The sequence below is a fragment of the Globicephala melas genome, chromosome 10, assembly GCF_963455315.2.
Source record: "Globicephala melas chromosome 10, mGloMel1.2, whole genome shotgun sequence".
NCBI lineage: Eukaryota > Metazoa > Chordata > Mammalia > Artiodactyla > Delphinidae > Globicephala > Globicephala melas.
This window is the reverse complement of record NC_083323.1, coordinates 4,299,810-4,323,388: the sequence shown is the minus strand read 5'-3', so window position 1 is coordinate 4,323,388 and position 23,579 is coordinate 4,299,810. Positions and strand designations below refer to the sequence as shown.

The 23,579-nt window shown below is 41.0% G+C and overlaps 1 protein-coding gene across 1 annotated transcript in view; it reads right to left on the bottom strand.

Moving 5' to 3' along the window:
• Positions 1-2,145: 2,145 nt before the first annotated feature.
• SMC1B (structural maintenance of chromosomes 1B) overlaps positions 2,146-23,579 on the bottom strand; it is an 85,521-nt gene continuing 64,087 nt past the window's right edge. The window contains exons 16-25 of the mRNA XM_030855651.2: positions 19,274-19,415; positions 18,267-18,412; positions 16,350-16,503; positions 12,653-12,751; positions 10,646-10,802; positions 9,992-10,146; positions 8,851-9,002; positions 6,745-6,814; positions 3,596-3,706; positions 2,146-2,238 (exon numbers count right to left, since the gene is read on the bottom strand). Coding sequence (XP_030711511.1) covers positions 2,146-2,238; positions 3,596-3,706; positions 6,745-6,814; positions 8,851-9,002; positions 9,992-10,146; positions 10,646-10,802; positions 12,653-12,751; positions 16,350-16,503; positions 18,267-18,412; positions 19,274-19,415 — 1,279 coding nt within the window. The remainder of the gene's footprint in view (positions 2,239-3,595; positions 3,707-6,744; positions 6,815-8,850; positions 9,003-9,991; positions 10,147-10,645; positions 10,803-12,652; positions 12,752-16,349; positions 16,504-18,266; positions 18,413-19,273; positions 19,416-23,579) is intronic.

The window sequence follows — 23,579 nt, the reverse complement described above, 5'->3', positions numbered from 1 at the left end:
TAGCCTCTTTGCTTCCTCATCGAAGCCTGAAATACGTATGACTCTCTGGCCCTTAAAGAAGTTTGCTGGACCTGCTCTAGGTGAAGGCGGGAGACTGCAGCCGGCTGCACAGAGCTGCGGGGGACACGCCGCCCAGCCCTCAGCTCCCTCAGACGAGCCTTGCCCCACTCGACCTCAGCAGCAAGCTTCACCCGAGGGGTTGCCCGTCTCACAAGCCAGCGTCTGCGTGTGTTGAGGTGAAGGCCGTGTATGCTCTAGGATTTGGGAATTGCTTAACTCCTTAGTGTGTATAAAACCAGCTATTTATTAAGTTCCTGTCTTGTGTTTTGGACCCATGTGTCCCATCAGCCGGTGGCTTTCATTGTGCACTTTTGCATGGCGCCGGGGTTTTCAGGAATGTGGGTGTACTGCGTTAGAACAAAACCGTGGTCCTACTCAAGGATCACCGGCGATCCACGAGTCCAAGCAAGTTACGAGACAGAAAGAACAGGCCAGGCAGAGAAAAGGGTCTACGCTGAGCTCCGTGTCACCGAAGGGACATTTCAATGTAAAGTTGATGCCTTTCAAGGCAGGAGGCGGCGGTGATTTAGATGGTATTACCAGCACTGAAAAAAGGAACAAAGGACTAGTGGCTTCTGCTGTCTCAAGTTCTTAGAGACTAGCTGATGGAGCACAGGAAAGCAAGTTTTACCTGAAATAATGAATGTTGTTCAAAAGCGATTCCATTACTTCAGGAGGCCACTCCTTGATTAATTAATTAGCACTTGGGCCCAAAGCAGCCTTAAATACAAGACCACCAGCACCTTAGAATTTTTTAATTCCATTTTTAAATGGAAATGAAGTACTATTGAAAACTCTGCAACTTTCTTTCCTACCCCTAATAATGTACAGTGGGCCTTCCGTTTCCATGGGTTCTACATCTGTGGATTCAACCAACCTTGGATTGAAAATAGGAAAGGGGGGCTTCCCTGGTGGCGCAGTGGTTGAGAGTCCGCCTGCCGATGCAGGGGACACGGGTTTGTGCCCCGGTTCGGGAAGATCCCACATGCCGCGGAGCGGCTGGGCCCGTGAGCCATGGCCGCTGAGCCTGCGCGTCCGGAGCCTGTGCTCCGCAGAGGGAGAGGCCCGCATACCGCAAAACAAAAACAAAAACAAAAAGAAAATAGGAAAGGGAATTCCCTGGTGGTCCAGTGGTTGGTTAGGACTCCGTGCTTCCACTGCAGGGGTCACGGGTTCGATCCCTGGTTGGGGGAATAAGATCCTGCAAGCCGTGTGGTGCAGCCAAAAAAAAAAAAATAGTCGGGGGAAAAAAGATGCCAAAAATCAATACTTGGATTTGCCGCATACAGGCAACTATTTACATAGCATTTACATCGTATTAGGCATTATAAGTCATGTAGAGATGATTGAAAGTATATGACAGAATGTGCACAGGTTATATGCAAATATTATACCAATTTAAATAAGGGGCTTGAGCGTGTTGGATTTTGGCATGCGTGATGCCCACAGATAATAAGGATGACTGTTTACGTGGAGAAGTCAGTTGTTACTTGGGAAAACCTGTGTTCTTCAGTGTTTCCTTAACAGAAATTATATTCAGAAAAATTTAAATTGCATTGAAGGAGACATAATTTAATTTCACCTTAAAGTTTTGTTTCTAAAACTGTAGATGGTAGACATTTGAAATTAGACTTTTTTATTGGCATTTTCAATACTGACTTCAGTTCCTCTGAAATAATTTTCCATAAAACACAGGTTTAACACCTTAGAAACTAAGAGTTTCCCTTAAAGATTACTTAAACATACAAGGCGAGATCAGAGTAAAGATGATGCAGGATTTGAAAACTCTGGCTTTCAAAAATGGAAGTTAAAACTATGGTGGTTTCTTTTTTAAACTTTCAGAGCTAACTCACAAAAAAATACTACCTGCTGGAATGGGGCCTGGGCACTCCTTAATGGAAGTGAGCTACAGCATCTTTGCCTGGTAGCAATTAAGCTTTTTCATAAGTGACACACAGGCTGTCTAGCTTTTGCTCCAGAAGTCTGTCACTCAAGAGTGCTGTGGGGTTGAACGGCAGAGTGAGAACAGTGACTAGCCTGGGCGCTGCGTGACTCTGCTCTTACAGCACAGGGGCATTCTGCGTCCTAACGGGCCTCCTGCTGCTTTCTCTTGTCTTCAGTATCTGGATACTGAGACAGATCTAGGGTCAAAACTCGGCTGAACATGCAGTCATCATGCTGAAAGGGAGAGAAGACAGTTAAAAGTCAGTTCCTTTACTTAGGGAATAAGTGCTATTAAATGTAAAATAAGAGCCGTTAGTGAGTCTAGATTTGCATTTGAAAAGGAACCTCCTTAGAGCCACCTCAAAAGGTATTACTCTGCATTACATCAGCTTTATTTATGTCTTCTATTGATCTGGTAAAGGGTACCAGAATATGCCACCCGGAAACAGGCCTCTTTTGCATATGGATTGTTCTGAGCCAGAGGCTACTGAAAACCAGCAGATGTAGGAAAAGCTCCAAAAACCAGGCACAGGTTTTCCTTTTGTAAAGGAAGTTTACATTTATGTAAAAGATGACACCCTTTCCACTCTTAACTCTTTATCAGTGGAGAAGGCACCTCAATCTGCAGAGCAAATCTGACTGAACAGCCCTTGTTTACTGTACTTCTCCTGGTCACCTTCCCATCACTTGCCTCCCCTGCCCAGAAGCCCCAAGACTCTTCCTTATTTTAGCCTAGGATGGTATTAAGTCCAAGTTCTAGCCAGCCCTTTGAGTTACTCATTGCTGGGTGTACCCATGTGTGCACACATGATGCACATATTAATAACCTGTTTTTCTCTTGTTAATCTATCTATTGCTGGTCTAATTTACAGGGCCCCAGCCAGAGAACCTGAGTTGGGTAGGAAAAGGTTTTATCCCTCTCCTACACTGGTAATGAGAACTTCCATTTCTCTCTGGCAGCATATTTCCAGTGATCCCCTAACATTAATTAGGCACAGGAAGGGAAGTTAATTTTTATCTTAGCTTAAAGGAAAACACAGGAAGCAAAACCTAATTGTCCAAGAATTGAATGATTTGAATGAGTTGCCCTGCTCCATTAGCTCAGGTAAGTATTTTCGGTGGCTCAAGAAAGGTGTGTTTGAATTCTAGAAGTTACTATACAACTTGGAACTTGCCAATTTCTTTGGGTTTTTTTTTTCCTTGGTTAGTTTTGGAAGATAAATAGTTCCTTGTTCTACCACAATGCATTTGTTTTTGCCTACAACATTCAAACATTACAGAAATATGAAACAATATTGACAATTTATTCTAAGTTAATATGTACTATTGTTTTATAAACAATTATCATACTGTTCTGCAATTTTCGATTTTCTTTTTCACTTAAAATATATCTTAAATTTCTGTGTACTGCCATGGAAAAATATCTGAGTAGTTACTGTTAAGTCTTATTTGATTAAAAAATCATTTAAGCCTATATTTATAAACTGCAGAAATCAAACAGTATCTATAGACTTCACTAGGAACTTATAATTGTGCTGTCAGGACACTCTAAGGTGATTTTTATTCCTCTCCCCCATTTACTTATCTTTACCTCTGGATAGATGCCTATCAGTGCATCAGCTTTGCAATATAACTCCTCTTTTAGGGAAATGATGATCATCTGAAGCTGGTCCTGAGTCTGCTCTTTGATGTAACTCGATACCTGGGGGGGGAGGAGAAGGCACACATTCCATCAGTAAAGAAAGGTCTCGTCTCTCGGGGTCTGGAGGACAGTGATTCTGCCTGTCTCTGAATCTGCCCATTTTAGGTGACAAGGCGCTTACTTCCCTTCTGTTAATTCAGTAAATCCACTAAAACTGCAGAAATGGAAATAGCTCAGATTGTAAAATAAGAGGTTAGTAAAAAATATATAAACCTCATTAATTCTATACCTGAAAACTTGGAAGAATATTTTTTTAAGAATAAAGCTCTAACTTAAGATACTATCATGTGAATACGAAATCAACCTTTACAACAAGATAAAACCACCACTCAGATATTTTATGAGGGTGAAGAAGGGCTGGTATTTAAACTTCCAACTTCCTATATTGCCAACAAAGCCTCAGGGTGGGAAAAATATGGCGATTATATATGTATTCATAATCCATAATCAACTCATTTGGTTAGAGGGGAGCTCAACAGCTCCTTCAGGAGGCTTAATTCCAAGGAATGAGAATAAGAACAGATAGACTGGATAGAAATGGGTCTTGGTGAACAAACTACTCAGAATTTGGAGAATGATAAAGAACTTAGACTCAAACCACAGTTTAACAAGATACTTGCCAACTCCCTGGATCTCTCTGCAATTCCAGAGGGTGTCTTCTCCATGTGTATTGGTCCTGACTGCACGCAAGATACTAAGGGCACAAGTTCTGGAAGCAGGAATGGCAGCTCTGGTTGAGGAATGAGTCACTAGTTGAGGTGAATGATGAGAGAGGAGGGAAACGGCTTTGGGCTAAGAGGCTGAATTCATAGAAGGAACTGCTGCATTAGAGGCAATGGCAGCCACTATGATACAGGTCTTTAAAAAGTCTTGGGATATTGATAGAATGGAAGAGGAGATGGGATGCAAATACGTAAGGCATGCATTTTGCTAGGAGAGTTGCCTGTGATCAATGCTGGGCACCCTGATCACAAGAGGGACTGGAAGCGCCTTCCAAGCTGCTCATATTACATCACTGCTCATACTCAGTTCAGCAGCGGGGTGCCAGGAACGTAAATCTCAAAGGGAAACTGGAAATTAAGAGGTTTTTGATACATAGGATAGGTGCAAATAGAAAAGTCTTAAGAAAGACCTAGTATGTGAAGATGCCACTAATACGAACATCTAAATTTTGCTAGAAGATATGGATCCCTTAAATGCTACAGAGAGAAGGGGCAGTCCACAGTGATGGATCCCACCCACCCCCCAGACCACACACAAAGGGTATGGGATACAAAGTACTAAAATTAACCTTCTGAGGGGAAATTTCTCCCAAATGAGTGAGGCTATGGAGTCCAGTTAGCTGATGCAGACTGGCTGGCATTCAAGAGAGACAAATCAAGATTTTCTTTTCTTCCCGTTTTCTTCCCCCAGTAATCCTGAAGTCTCTGGTAGGTCACAGAATGTGGCTCTTGCCTGTTCTCTACAACGTTCAGGGGACTTCGGATTTGTTTTCTAACTTCTGTGGGGGTGGTGTTGATGTGCTATTCTTATGTACGCTATGACATGTTTAAAAAGCAAGGTCCGGGACTTGGCTGGTGGCGCAGTGGTTAAGAGTCCGCCTGCCAGTGCAGGGGACACGGGTTCGAGCCCTGGTCTGGGAAGATCCCACATGCCGCGGAGCAACTAAGCCCGTGCACCACAGGTACTGAGCCTGCGCTCTGGAGCCCGCAAGCCACAACTACTGAAGCCCGCACACCTAGAACCCGTGCTCCACAACAAGAGAAGCCACTGCAATGAGAAGCCCGCGCACCGCAATGAAGAGTAGCCCCCACTTGCCGAAACTAGAGAAAGCCTGAGCGCAGCAACAAAGACCCAACGCAGCCAAAAATAAATAAATAAATAAAATTTTAAAAAAAGTATAAAAAAATAGATAAGGTCCTAGAGAGGTTTGGGTTAGATGAATACAGCCTGGGAAATCTGAAAGATGACATTGTTGCCTAAAATTAGAAGTTACCACAGGCTGCAGCTCCTGAAAAATCCCCTGACTCTCCCAGGCATTACACATGAGGTTCAACAGAGTAACAAATCAGGGAGGTCAGTTTCAGAGACTCAACCTGTCAGGGTGGCACCCCAAGACTGACTACATCTCTCGGGGCTGGACTCATTAACCGAGCTCATAAGACTAAGGTATAAACCAGAATGCCAGTGTACAAATTAACAGAGATATATCTGTCAGCATGACCAGAGCAGCCTCCTTGTAAGCAGCTGTAAATGCAAAGCCCAGTCATTTCATCCATCCATTGCTGGAAATGGATGGCTCTGGAAGTAGGACCACAAACAGGGACTCTGCAGGATGGAGCTGTCCCAGCCCTGGGCAGTGACAGGCACTGCCAGTGTTTGCCGCTATCCTTTGGTCACGTGTCCATGGTCAACCCCATTCTCAGGTCAAAAATTTACAGTCAGGATGTGTGGTCTGAGAGCCTGTCTCTCAGGTGGCTTTGTGTATCTATGCACTGATCTTTAAGGCTGACTTTCAGTTGTGTCCTTAGTTCCCCCATGGTCTCAAATACTGAAAACAGTGCAAGTGTAGTAAATGACTATAAATTTTAATAAACGAAGGGGAGCAGAATTTTGAACTTTAATTCCTTTGGAATTTTATTTAGATATGTTATTTTTGGACTTTATTAAACACTAATTTGGTCCTGTTTGCCATGTGGCCTACTATTAAGGTCTGCTGCTACTACTACTACTAAGGTCTACTACTAGGTCCCAAAAACCTAGATTTAGGGAAAAGCAAGTCACCCAGTAGCAATGTTGTGGATCCAGTATAGTGATTCTCACTTGACTCCCCAGGAACTCATTAAGGGTCCCCTAAACCTTGAATGAAAGCTACTACCCTGAATCATCTTGTTTTTAGATTTTTAACTTAGAAAAATCTATTTTTAACCAGCAATTATCAAATAAACATGTTCAGGGTAAATTGCCTTCTGACTGCTGCATCATGATCCTTGAATTATAGACACTGTACTGGAAATTAAAAGCAGAAAGGAACTTACTTTGCCAATGTTAGTATTGTCCAGGGCTGCATCTACTTCATCTAAAACAAAGAATGGAGCAGGCCGAAAACTAGAAAAAAATTATAATCGCTTAAGTTACAACTTTGTTTTACAAGACTTGGAGGAGAGGACTAAGAGTATTCAGGATAAATAAATAAAACACATCCTTTTGGATGCTTTTGTCTAGGTCACCAATGACCTCTATGTCGGTAAATGCAACGCTCAATTCTCAGTTCACATCCCAGGTGACCTTTGCAGATGGTACGGTGGGGGGGGTGGGGGGTGGGGGGGCGGGGCGGGGCGGTCCTCCCCGTTCCTCTGACTTCAAGGACAAGGACATGGCCTCCGCCCGGTGCCTCACCCATTGCTCCAGGCCCCAGTCTCCTAGCAGCTCCTCCTCATCTCTCTAACTTCTTGACACTGCAGTGCCTGCGGGGCTCAGCGCTTAGAGCACTCCTCCATCTGATTAGCTCCCTTGGTGATTTCATCTGCTCTGGAGGTTTTAAGTATCTTCTATTGATAGTTCTGACCTCTCTCTTTAACCCTGGCCTCACGGGTCCAACAGCTTCCTCAACTCCATGTGGGTGTCTAGCGTGAACTCGTGCAAAATCAAACTCCTCACCTACCCCTCAAACCCATCCCTCCTGTGGTCCTCTCCAGCTTAGTGAATGGCAGCTCTTATCACTCCCGTTGATTAGGGTCCCTCCTACCCCACGCCCTGTCTGCTCCCACACTGGTCCAACCCGCCACGATCCTCCAGTCTGACTGCTACACGAGTTTCCTAATCACATTCTTCCCTTAGAATTCTCCCCTAGAACATCCATCCACGTGACTTGCTCCCTTATTTTCTTCAAATCTTTGCTCAGATACTACCTTTTCAAATAGGCCTTCCCAGAAGACTTTTAAATATTGCAAACCCTTCCCTGTTACTATCACCATTCCCTTCTTTAATTTTCTCTATAGCATCTGTCATTTTCTAATAGTCTCTATATTAGAGAATTACTTTACTAATACACCTTATTTATCATCTGTCTTCCTCAACTAAAATGAAGCATCTTTGAGACAGGGAATTTGTTTTCTTCACTGCTGTCTCTAATGTCTATTTTTGAAAAAATATTTATTTGGTTGCGGCACACGGGATCTTTAGTTGCGGCATGTGGGATCTAGTTCCCTGACCAGGGATCGAACCCAGGCCCCCTGCATTGGAAGCATGGAATCTTAGCCATTGGACCACCAAGGAAGTCCCTCTAACGTCTGTTAACACCACTCGACACACAGTAAATATTTAATAAATATCTGTTGAATAAATGGGATGGGGGTGACACCTAGTATTAGTCTTATTCTGCTAAGATTTACTTCACACAGGCTCTTGTTTAAGTTCCTGCCTCCTGTTTTTCCCAAAGTCCTCCTGCATTAATGGCATTTTCTTTTCCTTTCCTGTAATTGCCAATTCCTTTTCCTTCTTGAGACCAGTAGAAAACAGCTGTAAAACTTTTATGTTGATCTTTCTGATCATGATAATAGAGAGGCAGCATCATCTATACCTTAGTTCTTCATCTAATGCTTTGAATGTCAAAAGTTAATTGCCTTAATTTTAGCTAACATTTTTCCCCTTGCTTTATTTTACAAACGTTAAGTGTCACCATCATCAGTGGAAATGAGGAGGTTAAACATTTTTTTCAGAAGAAATACTTTAACATTCCTTACTAAATAGCAGATCTCTGAATAGGGACAAGGAAAATAATATACAAGTTAGGTGTTTTTATTTTGTTTGGCTTTGTTGTTGGTACTGTTTTTTGGCAATCCTGATTTCACATCTGGCCATTTGATACTCCTTTTTCTCCTTTATTTTCTATGAAGCTGGAATATTAGTAGCTACTGATAATAACAAATTGAATAAAAATCTGTCGAAGACTGAATTCTCTCTTAGATTTGCTGCCTAAATTGTTACAGGCCTACAGCATAACCTGACTTGTCTGGCTGAAAAAAAGTTTTGTATCACGTACGCTAAATATGACTAAAGAAAAGTAATTAACAGATCTTCTGTAGGAAGGTCTATTTGGTTTCTGCCCTGATGCAAAATCATATAGCTCACTGTGACCTTACCTGTGCACAGCAAACAGGAGAGCCAAAGCTGCCACACACTTTTCTCCCCCCGACAAATTATCCATTGGCATGAACCGTTTGCCTGGGGCCACACAGTTATAGCTAATTCCCTCCAAGTAAGGCTCTTCTGGGTTTTCTGGGCTAAGAAATGCCTGAAACACATGTTATTTATTTAGCAGCATCAGAAAAGCTATTAGTAAATTTCAACATGGAATTGCAACAGAGTTTAACTACAAAATACTCTTGGTTAGATTTTCCTCCATTTTGATGGAAAAATATCAATGCCTGTAAATAATGTATTTAGCTCTATCTATATGTAATCACAGACAGCAAGGGTGTCTGGGGCGGGGAGTAGAGGGAAAGCATTCTAACATAAAGGATAAGGCCTTCCCATCAGGCTGCCATTCAAAGCTCAGAAGCATACGCTGCAGTCTTACTAAAACAATCTTCATTCAGTTCTTTCATTGGTCCTTTCATCAAATCTTTATTGATGAATCCTGTCCTTTGGTCTTACTTTACTGAAAATAAGTTATTTTTGGTGAAAATTCTAAATATATGATTCAGGATTACCTCAGTCATAAAAGAATCCCATGAGAAAGAGGGAAAAGCAGATAGATCAGATCAGATCTACATCTTTAGTCCACATTCAAGTCCACAGTATTTGCTGTGGATGCTGATCACGGAATGGAGAGATTACAAGGGGCACATCTAGATCTGAACGCTGCCTTTAGTTCTTTCCCTCTCCTTTGTTACTCTGGGCAACTCCACAGACCCCAGATCAACCATTTTCCCCAGATCATCTACATCACCCTAACTTTACTACAGAGATGGCTCTATAAAATCAAATTAGTACAGGTGACAGAATTCCAGAACTGAAAGAGAACCTGGAAACCAAATGCTCTAACCCACTCATTTTGCAGATGAAGAAGCAGGACCAGAGAGATTCTGACTTGTCCAGGCTGGTTAGTGGTGGAATGAGTAGGACCTAGAACAGAGGTCACTGCAATGACCAATTTCCATGAGCTGACTTTGCCCGGTAAGTGGGTCATTCAGATAGTGTGGTGGCGATTTCCCACCAGAAAAAAACCACACCACCAATAACACGAAGTTCCCACTCATATTTGAGGTGAAAAATACGTACTTGGGCACTGTTGTTTCTGCAGAGCTTCTTGTAGATCTGATCAATTGCGACTGAGACGTGCTCAAAACATTGGCTGAAAAGATTGTATCTCCTTTTTTTCACCTGTTCAAACTCTTGCCTACGTATTCTGGCTTCCTTTCTGCTGGCCTCAAAAGCTAAGAGAGAATCAATGTTCTTTATTTTGGAGACCACCAAGGGCTTCTCTTATTTCACCTTTAAAGCATAAAATATTTTTTAAACTAGATTTTGAGTTTGGTTGTCTTGAGTAAAATCTACCTTCAAAACACCTCAACTATTATTAATTCCAAGAAAATGACTTAAAACTGATGAGCCCTTTTTCTGGTAGGGCTGATTTTTAAATAATAATAACAAACTCCAACAGAGTATCTAATATGCCTCTTACGCTGGTATGAAATAAGACACTATTCTAAAATAATCAATACACCTGTCTTTAAATGAAAGCAGAACGCTTTTCAAAAGGAAGGAATTAGTGATTCAGTATTAAAAGTACATTACTATAAGATAATAGAGGAAAAAAAATATATAATAAAAACAAAGGTACAATTCAGGGGGGATTATTAGTAAATGTTATAGAAATCAAAGCTCCTAACACCCATGAATATGATATTGCTAACAACTAAAGCTTAATTTCACCGTCTGTGTACTCCTGAAACTTGTCTCTGACAGTCTTTAGGTTCTCCGGGGCTCTGAGGTTTGGGGCCGCTGTCCTCAGCAGGACATCTTCCTGGGATGCTACTTGTTGCCGTAGGAGTCTAAGGTGGGCCTCAATTTCTTTATCAGATTGTAGAGCCTATTATTGGCAAAGAACAGCAATGGTTAGCATGCCGTTTAGATCCGAACTGCTAAGGTACAATAATTAGGCACAGGGCCCTTCGGGATCTGGCCCGTCTCCCTCCGCATCCACTCCTGCCCTCCTTTGCGGCCCTCTCTGAGTCTGCAGTGCGGTCAGGTCACACTGCTGTAGCTTCCTGAAGTTGGCTGTGCTCTTTCATAGCTCTAGAGTCATAGATGCTGCTCTCTTGGAACGCGCTGCACCTTCATCTTTCTTAATCTGGCTAAAAAAGTAACAATTCACATATCACTTCATTTACTCGTTCATTAAAAAATATTGATCATCTACTATGTATTAGACACTGAGGATTCAGTGATGAAAACTATTCTGTCCCTGCCCTTAAAGAGCTCACAGGGAAGTCAGACATGCAAACTGGCGTCTGCAACAGCGCGAAACCCTCCACCAGGCAAGCACAGGTATTATGGGGCAGGCAGAAGGGATCCAACCCATCTGGATGGGTAACACTTAAGCTGAAACCTAAACAATGAGCAGAACTAACTTGAGTGAAGCGAGAAGGGAAAAAGTGATGTAGGCATCACCTTCCAGGAAAATTTTCTTGACCCCCTCCCAGAGGGGTTAATTAATATCTGATAAAGGTGACATTTTAATTCATTGGGAAAAGAATTATTTAGAAGATGTTGAGTAAACTGGTTAACTTACGTACCTTTTAAAAAACAGATTCTTACCTCATACCATATATAAAGATAAATTTCAGATTAATTAAATAGGTGAGTGAAAACAAAAAAATCACTAACAGGAAGAAAATATTTATAAATATTTAGTCAGTAATGTCGTGGGGAAGGACTTTCTAAATACGAAAGCACTGAATAGACTATAAAATAGATCAGAACTTTATTCTGATTGCCAAAAGTACCACAAGTACAATGAAAAGAGCCCAACAAATGCAACAAAATGTATTAGAAACATCTGAAATTAAAAGATGTGGTAGCTACTGCTACTTGGTGTCCATTCTCCATTTCTTCCTTTCTAACAGAGCCCATGTTTGACCATCTCCCTCATACGTCCCAGGAACCCTGCTTGGTCTAAAGCTAAGTCCATCCCACCCCCAACAGTGATTGGTCAGGAATGAACATGTGACCCAATTTAGGCCACTGTGATGAGAGGACAATTGGTAGAGCTTTGTGGAAAAGCCTTTCTTCAATCTTTGGAACAGCACCACTACAAAAGGCAGTCTCTCTCTTCTCTGAGGGTTGTGGTTGGGTGGCTGGAAGGCCAAGAAAGGCTACAGTCATTTTGCCCTCATGAGAGAAGCAGCTTCAGGACGAAGTCAAAACACAAAGCAAAATATGGCTATAGGGTTAAGAGAAAGAGTGAGAGCTGCTAAATTAAAGAGACCATGAAACTGGATTCCAGGTTTGTGCTCTGTAGCTGTGAAGTATTTGTCGCCTACTGAGGGTACTGCACTGGGACACAGACAGGGCAATTCAGGATGCTGGAGTATGTTGGCTACTTTTGTCTATTTCAGGACTTCTCAAAGACTTTATTATTCATTCTGAATCTCCAAGAAGGGAATAGACTTTCAAAACACTGACAGAAACTTTTCTTCTTCGGCAAGACATTGCATGCTATTGGTGTTCTACAGAACACACAGTAAGAAACGGTGATATAAAAACTTTAAATGTTTTAAACATTTTATGTGTAACCTATTTAGACTATTTCTTAAAAAACCATTAGGAAATCTACTTTCTCCCCTAAATTTATGCTCTATCATCTAAAATTATTCTGCAGTATTTAAATATTCACTATTACCATGAGTTAGTCATGAACAACAGAAATCTTTCAATTACCTTCAAATCCTCTCTTAGAGAGCTGTAGTCTATCTCAATGGCGGCTTCTTTTTCATATATATCCATTGTTGCCTGGGTACTTTCTGCTTCAGGTCCCAACTGAAAAACATGAAGCCCTTCCCTTGTTATCTGAAATGGCGATCTCTACTCATCTGTCTGTCCCAAGGCCTCCAGTTGATTGCCACCTCATGCAGATTGAAAGTTAAAACCCTTATGTTGGCCTGCAAGGCCACGATGGTCTGGCCTCTGCTTCCCCTTTAACTTTACTTTGCGCCAGTCTTCCTGGTACTCGCTTTGCTCCCACTACACTGGCCTCCTTGAACAGACCAGGCACACGTCCACCTTAGGGCCGGCACACTGCCCTCTGCCTGGACACCCTTCCCCTAGATGTCTGCATCTCTTCATCTTCTACGTTGTCTGCTAACCAGCTGCCTTCTCTCAGGACATCCATGGCCTCTGCATCTAACATTGCAAACTCTCCTCCACCAATACTCTCTATGCCCTTCCCTGCTTTATATTTTCTTTAGCCTACAGCATCACCAAATACATAAATATTTTATCTGTTTACCATTTTGTTTCTGTGCCTATCTCTCCCCTAGCAGAATGTGAAGGAAGGGATTTTTGGCAGTTATACTCACTGCTGTGGTCTCAGTGCCTAATGCAATGCTGACAACATAGCAATATATTTCAATTTCAATATATATCACTCTGAATGGAGAGAGGAATAGGAAAGAAGGGACAAATACATGAGCACTTACTCAGCTGTAGGCTGGTCTTTGGTGTAATGCTGATACCAAAAACAAAGACTTACAAATTAAGAGAAAAAAACCCCTTTGTCACTCACTCTTTTCTAGACGTTCTCAGCTGAAACAAACCCAATAAAACTACTTTTGGAATTAAGTCTATATTTTATGTAATATATTTATGTTAAAATGGTTCACAAGGAAGTGGAACTTGAATACAACATGTAATGCTGAATCCCTGAATCTCATGGTTCCTGTTGATGTGATTCAACATCGTGTTTTTTATTAAGCTTCTATATGAGTCATCTGATGCCTTGCTATTCAAAGTGTGGTCAGTGGGCCAGCAAGAGCGGGCCTCGCCTGGGAGCCATTAGAAATTCAATCTCTTAGGAAACAAGATCCCCAGATGCTTCATGTGCACAGTATGGTTTGGGAACCAGTGATCTGGTATAGTCTTCCCCACAATAGAAGAATCTTCTATGAGAATCCTGGCAGATGTAGGTAACTTACCCTCTGTCTGCACACCTCCAATGGAAGGGAAATCTCAGGTTCTACCTTACAATGGTTGTAAGACAATGATTCCTTACAACTGTTGTAAGACAATTAATTCTATTCGGCGATCCTTGTCCAGCCCTCTGGAGAGTCACAATTTATACCTAATGCCTTTTCTGTTTTGGGCTTTATACACTACCTTGTATAGCACCCCTATCACATGGCTGCTACTAGATGTCTTGTAAAATTTTAATCAGGGAACTCCCCACTAGAGGCCCTCCCTCTTTCTAGTAGGAAGTGTTCCCTAGTAGAAGAAATCTGACTCTGTCCTAAATCCCCCAGCCCTAGTATCCCCCTTAGGACCAAAAAGAACAAGTAGGGGCCGTCCTCTATGACAGACCTTCTTCTCTTCGAGGGATAACCATATTCTCCAAGACTTCTCTTCCCAGCACGACACGGTTGGGGCCTTTTCACTATCGTGGACACTTTACTCTCAAAGAGCACCATGCTTAGCATGCGAATGCAGTGTCCCAGTGTGGCTTGATCAGCACAAAGTGGAGCAGAACTATCACTTTTTCTTTTTAGATAATGATTCACTATTAATCCAGCTTAAGGTATTAATACCTGCTTTGAAAGAGCCCACTATGAATATGAAAGTCGTTCACGCTAATAAACAAATAATTTCACACTCATGATGGGCATGTTGGAGAATACTTCTGAAAGTTCACACTAACTGAAAGAATAGGACCAAAGCAGCAGCAGGAGTACTTAACCAACAGCATTTACCTAGATGTCAGTCATTACAACTGCTTCTTCCTCTGCACTATTCTATGACGAACCTCTTCTAAAATTACACTGCCTTTTAAACAGACTTTCCATTTCTCTCTATATTATTGTGAGTACTGTTTTTCTGCTCCCATCCACTTCTGCTGTTACAGATGCCTCCCTTCCCTCTCTCTGCACCCTTAAGAGCAGACACGTGGCCCTGAATGAGCCAGAGTTCTTCCCCAGGATTCTTCTAACTGAGAGGGGGCAGGGGAGAGGTGTCTTTCCCCTCTGGTCAAAGCTGGTGGCTATAGCTGCAGCCCCACGAGGAAAGCTGATCTGAAAAAATAAAGCCAATACATACTGAGCCAGAAAGAGTTCTTGACAGTGTTCAAATTCCTGGACCGAGTCACGTATGAGACTGCCTCCATTCCAGCCCTAGCCCTTTACCTGCCTTTTCCCCCTTTAAAGCCATCTGAGTGGGGTTCAGGACACTTGTGGCCAGCAAAGGGTCTTCTCCTTTCCTTATCCTTTCCTTACCTTCTATCTGGGATGTGATCTCTGCTAAAATAGAGAAAAAAGACTTCTGGCCGAGCTGCGCAGCTTGCGGGATCTTAGTTCTCCATCCAGGGATCGAACCCCGGGGGCCCAGCAGTGAGAGCACCGAGTCCTAACCACTGGACCGCCAGGGAATTCCCAAGAAAAAGGATGTCTGAGTATATCACACCAGAATTATGCTATGAGGAGTGGTCAATATTAGCAGGAGAAAAACTGTTTTACAGTTACTTCAAATTGAAGAACTCAAAGGACTGAAGGCCTCTTCTGGAGTAGAAATTGGATGGAAATGCATGGATTTCTGACTGCGGGCAGAGCAGAAAGGGGAGGAGGGATGTGGAAGGGAGACCACAGAGATTCACTAAAGAACTCAGAGATAATCTGAGAGGTAAAAGAAATAACTATTTTCACCATCCTCTGGATTGGCTAACAGTAAGATATTCTTCCTGAACTGTATAGGCATATCTTTCTTAACATGAGTGACAGAACTAAGGGTGTATAAACTTCCAGCCAGCCTAAAGAGTACTGTGCGATACAAATGTGACGAGGAAGAAAGGAAAGAGGCAAACAGAGAAACGTCCACCGCTGGCCGACGCTGGTCTCGCCCTCTGGCTCCGTGGGGCCTGCTGTTGCCTCCCCTCCCCCACACTCTCACCACCTGGACAGACTCAGTGAGGCACGTTTCTGCTGAGAGAGAACCACCTCAGGTTGTCAGTGAAGGTGCAGAGCAAGACCCCTCCACACACCGCGGACAACGTTACCAGAGTACAGAGAAGTGCTCACGCCAGCAGGCCACTGGCACCTGGCCTGTGGCTCACACCGCCTCCCCAGCACCCCTAACTCCAACAGGTTCAAGTCTCTGACCCCTCTTGGGCATCTGTGCACAGGTAAGAGACTCTGGTCCATCCTGTGGGGCTCAAAGGACATGAATTAGCAAGAGAAATAGAACTGCACAAAATGCCCAGCCCTGTGGCATGAGGACCATCCTGCCCTTTTTCCCTCCTAGAGACGTTTTTTCTGCCCCTAAAGGAGCTTCAGAACAAGAGAAAGAATCTGCATAGATGCAACTTCACTAAGCAGCCAAAGGCCTTACATTAAGTTCCACACAACTGCACATATTTTAAAATCATTTGCTAGAATACCTCCACTTCAATGATGTCATCCAGTGACCCCAACAAAAGAATTATTTCAATGTCTTGGACTTTGCAATCAAGCAACATGTTATGTTTCTCTAACCGCTTCTGTTCCAGAGAAGTTTGAAGGATTACAACTTTTTTTTGCCATTTTCCCACTTCCCTGTAAATACACAGATATGAAAAAGTGATTATATTTTACTAATTATGTAAAGTTGCACCAAGGAAGAAAAACATGTTATAAATGTACATGAAAAAAAAAAGATTTTTTCTTATGAGTGCTGCTAAGTTGCAGAGTTAGCCCATGGATGCTTGTAATTTAAACTTCAACACTCCTGATAAAGGCCATGAATATAATTATTTAATCCAAGGGAGGATTTTCAATAATAAACATTATTACTTTAATCAGGCTAGCACCAATACAGTGCTTTCCTAGTTACCTTATTTTTGTTTTAATTAATTAATTATTTTATTTTTGGCTGGGTTGGGTCTTTGTCGCTGCACGCGGGCTTTCTCTAGTTGCGGCAAGCAGGGGCTACTCTTTGTGGCAGTGCGCAGGCTTCTCACTGCGGTGGCTTCTCTTGTTGCGGAGCACAGCCTCTAGGCACGTGGGCTCAGTAGTTGTGGCTCGCGGGCTCTAGAGCACAGGCCCAGTAGTTGCAGCACGCGGGCTCAGTAGTTGTGGCTCGCGGACTCTAGAGCACAGGCTCAGCAGTTGTGGCACGCGGGTTTAGCTGCTCCGCGGCATGTGGGATCTTCCCAGACCAGGAATAGAACCCGTGTCCCCTGCATTGGCAGGCGGATTCTTAACCACTGCGCCACCAGGGAAGCCCCACTTACCTTATTTTTAAAGCTGTACAATTTTTCAAGCTGCATTTCTCTTTCAGTATAAGTTCTACATTTTAGAACATCAAACCAAGAGAAAGAGTCTCTTAGCAAGAGAAATGTCTTACCAGTTAAGTCATTATGCACCTGACAGTCTCAACTTTTTTTACTGCCACCACTAATGTAATGCCTTCTATCTTAATGAGGGCTTGGGAGTTTTACCAGTTGAAACAAGGTGGAACTCTAAAGAGGACCCAGAAGAAGGACCAGAAATGAAATTAAATAAATTAAGAATTATATGGTTTTTAAAAGTCTGATGACAGAGATGTGGTTCTGTTTAAACTAAATACGAGTTTTAAAAAAAAATCAAGAGTAAATGAACTTATTTCCGCTCAAAAATTTTAGACAAAGAATTTTCTGGCTGTATCTTGAAATACTAAAGGTCTTTGAACATTGTGGGAAATTGTGAAATGCCAAGAGGCTGAGCAAAAACAGAGCTCATTTCATCTGATCACTTATGTTTGTGTCAGTCACACAGGAAAGCAGATGTCACTGTGGTGCAACAAGCCAGCTGACTCAAAGTGTTATTGGTCATCATCATGGCAAACATACCTGCTTATTGTGTAACAGGTACTGTTCTAAGTACCATATGAACACTCACTTATTTAATCCTTACAACTATTCTATGAGGTAGGCACTATTATTATCCCCATTTTACCGATGAGAAAACGAAGGCACAGTAAATAAGCGGCGAAACTGGGGCATGGAACCATGCAGTGTAGTTCCAGATTCTGCACCTCACCTGCTATGCTTTGTCACACAGACAGACTAGCAGGAGACTCCCCAACAGGAAGGTACTGGTGTCAAGGGGATTTAGGGAAAGGAACTCTTTATATAGGTCCATGTTTTCACCCACCAAAAGGAACTATTCACTCTAAACAACTAACCACCTCTCTTGGTTTTCCCCAAACTGCAATGCTTGATAGGTGTGATGTGGGACCAAAAGCAACAAAGGGTGTATATTCAAATAATAAGACTTCCTATAATAAAATTCAAATTGATGGTAAACATCTTTTAAACTCTGATAAACTTCTTAGTCACCTATCAACTGCCAAAAACTTCTTCCGTTCCTCTTCAATTTGAGCTTGGACTTTCTCAGTGTTGGTAATCTGAGTGACAACTGTGTCCTTAAGTTGCTGCCGTTTCTCCATGAGTTCATCCACAATTTTCAGACAATTTTCTTCAGCCTGAATGGAGATGATTTACATTGTAGATTTACCATCTTCCACATTAATAAGGTCAATAGATCATTTTATTATTAATACAACAAAACCAGCCATTCCAAGGTAAACCCCTATCCTGTAGGCTGCCTGAACCTCTACCACAGAACGTGACCCACCCTTGTTTACACTTCCGGGTAATCACTACCTACCTTTCTCTTTCACTTCGGAGTCATTTCTCAGCTTGCTGCCGTCTGACTTCTGTTTCCACTGTCAGTGAAAATGTCCTTGCTACCATGACCTCTTAATTGGCAATTTTCCAGATTCTGACCTCTTGAAATTGCCATTTTCCAGACTTTACCTTTTCGACAACTTTCCTCACTTCCTTCTCCCTCCCTCTCTGGGGCTTCTGTACCACCACCCCTTCTGGCCTCTTCATAACCTATGTGGCCTCTCCTTCCAGAACTCCATCCTCGCCCCACTGCTCTTCACTGCCTTCCTCTCTGGTTGGAGCCTCACCCACTCACATACGGATTCAATTTACTCCCCTAAACCGGCCTAGACTTCTGTTATCTACGTCCTCTCTAACTACCTGCTGGAAATTGCTATTTAGATGTCACACAGGGAAGTCATGCTCCACAGGTCCAGAATTTTCTCTCCTTAATCTCTCCTCCTATCCACCAAGTTAGAATTCAGGACTCACCGTGTCACACCCCTCCCAATATCTAATAATTCATGAAGCTGTGTGGACTGTACTTCAAGTATTTCTCAAATGTGTACCCTGCCCCCACCTTCTATCACTATTAGACTTTTTCAGGAACTCAACAAATGTTTAATCATGGAAGAAAGTGATCATTTCAATGACTTCAGCCACCCATCATTAATTACCTTCTTTAGGTTATCGATGTCTTCTCTACCTTTCTGGATAGTTTCTTTTAATGTGTTAATCTTATTCAGTTTTTTCTTCAGCTGATTGCGACTATATTCAAGTTGAACATTAAGCCGAGTATTTTGTTTCTCAAATTCTAATCTAGTATAATAAAGTCAAGCATTACAAGTGGTAAACAGAGTCCTTCAATTATTTAAACTCTTTTTTAGTTTTTATTATGGAAAATTTCAAACAAATACAAACATAAAGGGAATACTATAATGAATTCCCATATAGCTATCACCCAACTCTAATAAGTATCAGTTCATGGTCAATCTTGTTTTATCTATAATCCCACTCATCACTCCTTCCCACCACTGGATTATCTAAAGCAAATTTCAGACATCTTATAATTTCATCTATAAATATTTTAACATGTATCTCCAAAAGTGAAGTGATTTTTAATACATAACCATAAACTACTATAGGTAGAAATGATAATAACATCTTTAATACCAAAATGCTATCACTGCCAAATTTCCTGGGTCTCATTAATTAAAAAAAAACTGCATCAGGATTCATACACTGCATATGAATATGTTTCTTAAATCCTTTAAAATCTATAGTTTCCTTCCCTTATCTTTCTCTTTAAGTAACAATTCATATGTTTATTCTTATTTAATTAGCCAATCAGTCTTTTCAAATAGCTATTCATTCACAAACTCCAAACTTGGGAATTTAAGAACATGTTCCTTCCTGATGTACTTTCCTACTTTGCTAGCTTCATAAAGTCCCCACAAAGAATTCCAGCATCAAAAAGACAGTCTCTTCAACAAGCGATGCTGGAAAAACTGGACAGCTACATGTAAAAGAATGAAATTAGAACATTCTCTAACACTATATACAAAAATAAACTCAAAATGGATTAAAGGCCTAAATGTAAGACCAGAAACCATAAAACTCCTAAAGAAAAACATAGGCAGAACACTCTTTGACATAAATTGTAGCAATATTTTTTGGATCTGTCTCCTAAAGCAAAGGGAAGAAAAGCAAAAATAAACAAATGGGACCTAGTTAAACTTGAAAGCTTTCGCACAGCAAAGGAAACCACTGACAAAAGGAAAAGACAACCTACTGAATGTGAGAAAATATCTGCAAATGATATGGCTGATAAGGGGTTAATATCCAAAACATCCAAACAGCTCATACAACTCAACATCAAACAAACAACAAGATTAAAAAATTGGCAGAAGATCTGAATAGACATTTTTCCAAAGAGGAAATGCAGGTGGCCAACAAATACGTGAAAAGATGCGCAACACTGCTAATCCACAACACTGCTAATCCACAACACTGCTAATCAACAACACTGCTAATCCACAGGGCAATGCAAATCAAACCCACAATGAGCTATCACCTCACACCTGTCAGAACGGCCATCATTAAAAAGAACACAAATAGCAAATGTTGGCAAGGATGTGGAGAAAAGGGAACCCTTGTACACTGTTGTGGGAATGTAAATTGGTGTAGCCATGGTGGAAAATAATATGGAGATTTCTCAAAAAAAGAACTAAAAATAGAACTACCATATGACCCAGCAATTCCACTTCTGGGTATAAATCTGAAAAAACAAAAACTCTAATTCGAAAAGATACATGCACCCCAGTGTTCATAGCAGCATTATTTACAATTGCCAAGATATGGAAGCAAACGAAGTGTCCATCAACAAATGAATGGATAAAGAAGATGTGGTTTATATATACAATGGAATATTACTCAGCCATAAAACAGAACAAAATTTTGCCATTTGCAGCAACATGGATGGACTTGGAGGGTATTATGCTAAGTGAAATAAGTCAGACAGAAAAAGACAAATAGTGTATAATATCACTTATATGTGGAATCTAAAAAATACAACAAACTAGTGAATATAACAAAAAAGAAGCAGACTCATAGATATAGAGAAGAAACTAGTAGTTACCAGTGGGGAGAGGAAAGGGGGGAGGAGCAATATAGGGGGAGGGGACTGAGAGGTGCAAATTAGTAGTTATAAAATAAGCTACAAGGATATATTGTATAACACAGGGAATATAGCCAACATTTTATAAAAACTACAAATGGAGTATAACCTTTAAAAATTATGAATCACTATATTATATACCTATAACATATAATATTGTACATCAACTATAACTCAATAAAAAAGCCGTATCTCTAAAAAGAAGAATTTCAATATCAACTGTAGCTCATACTTTCTCCACCCACTCTCCCTCACATAGCCTGCTAATATAATCATTCATTTAAGAAACATTTTAAAGCACTAATTGTATCAGATACTGTGCTAAATACTAGTAATACAAAGGCAACAACAATAATGATAAAAACAAAGAGTCATATTTAATGAGAGGTTACTATATGCCAGACACCGTTATAAATGCTTTTACATGAATTAACTCACTTAAGTTATATGACTCTCTGAAGTTGGTAATACCACTATCCCTATTTAACAGTTGGGGAGACCAAGGCACAGAGAGTTAAGTATCTTGCCCAAGGCTACCCACTTAGGAAGTGCTGGAGCCAGGCATGACACACTCAGGCAAGGGCCAAAGAATCCCTGCTCTTAATCACTGACCATGCTGCTTGTACGAGTGGTTAAGAACAAACCCTTCAGGGGTTTATTTCTGCTGCAGGAGGCAGACGCACAGGCTGTGTGCGAGTGGAACACTTCTTCACTTGGCTCCAGGATACCACTTTGGCTTTCGTCTCCCCTCACTGGCTGCTCCTTTAATAGTTCCTTCTTAACTCCTCAACTTGCTTACATAGCCTAGGATCTCTTCTCTCTTCTATCTACATTCATTCCCTTGGTGATCTTATCCAGTCACATGACTTTGAGTACCATCTGCATACTGACAATCCCCAAATTTATATTTCCAGCCTGGACCTCTCCCATGAATTCCTAACTTGTATGTTCAACTGTCTACTCTACTACACCTTCAATTGGATGTCACAGGCACCTCAAACTTAATACTTGGGATACATAATGGATAAGCTACTGTAAGTAATAAGAGGCATTAGCAAAGTTATCAGATGTTAGATAATTTAAAATTTGATACCATTTTTCTAAACCAGTAGAAGGCAACTAGGAAAATATCATAAAAATAGATACTAGTCATAAGAGGAAAAAAACTACAAAATATCTAGAAATTAAGAACACACAAGATCTTTATGGAAAAAACTTTAAAATTTTAATAAAGGATAGAGATGATTAGAATAAATGAAGATATATTCTATGTTCTTAGATGAGAGGACTTAATATTTTGAAGATGATCTCCCCAAATAAATCTATAAATCCAAAGCAATCTCAATCAGAGTTCCAGTTGTATTTTTATGATTGATTGGCAGAACTCCTTAGCAAGAAACTATATTGAAGTTCAAGCAGACTACAGAACAAGGAATATGACAGGGATAAAAAGGGGCATTTTATAAAGATAAAGGGATTAATTCAGCAAAAAGACATAATGATCCCAAATATATATGCACCTAATCACAAGGTTTTAAAATACATGAAGTTTAACTGACAGAACTGGAAGAAGAGAATGAGAGATCCAAAAGTACTTAGAAATTTCAACACTCCTCTCTTAGGAAATGCTAGACCAACTAGACAGAGAATCAGTAAGTACACAGAAGACCTAGCAACACCAATCAACTTGACCTAAGCGCCACTCAGAAAACACTCCACCCAAAAGCACAATGCATATTCATTTCAAGTGTACATGGAACATTTACTAAGATACAATACATGCCATGCTATCAAATAAGTATCAATCAATTTAAAAGGATTTAAATAATGCAAAATATATTCCTTACCACAATGGAATTATTAAAATAAAAATCAGTACCAGAAACATATCTAAATCCTCCCCCCACCACAACAATTTCTATTAAATTAAATAACGCTTCTAAACACCCCATAGGTCACAGAAAGAAACCACAAAGGATATTAGAAAATACCTTGAATGGAATGAAAATGAAATAAAACATACCAGAAGCAGTGGGATGCAGCTTAAGCGGTACTTAGAGGGAAATAAACAGCTTACATGAAAAGAAGAAAAGTGTAAAATAAATAAAGCAAGCTTCTACCTTAAAAAGCAAGAAAAAGAAGAGTAAATTAAACCCAAAATAAGTAGAAGGAAGGAAACAATGTAGTTAAGAACAGAAATCAACAACACAGAAACAGATAAACCATAGAGAAAACCAATGAAGCCAAGAGCTGGTCTTAGAAAGGATCCAAGGATCCAAAGGACCTCGAGCTAGACATCAAGAAGA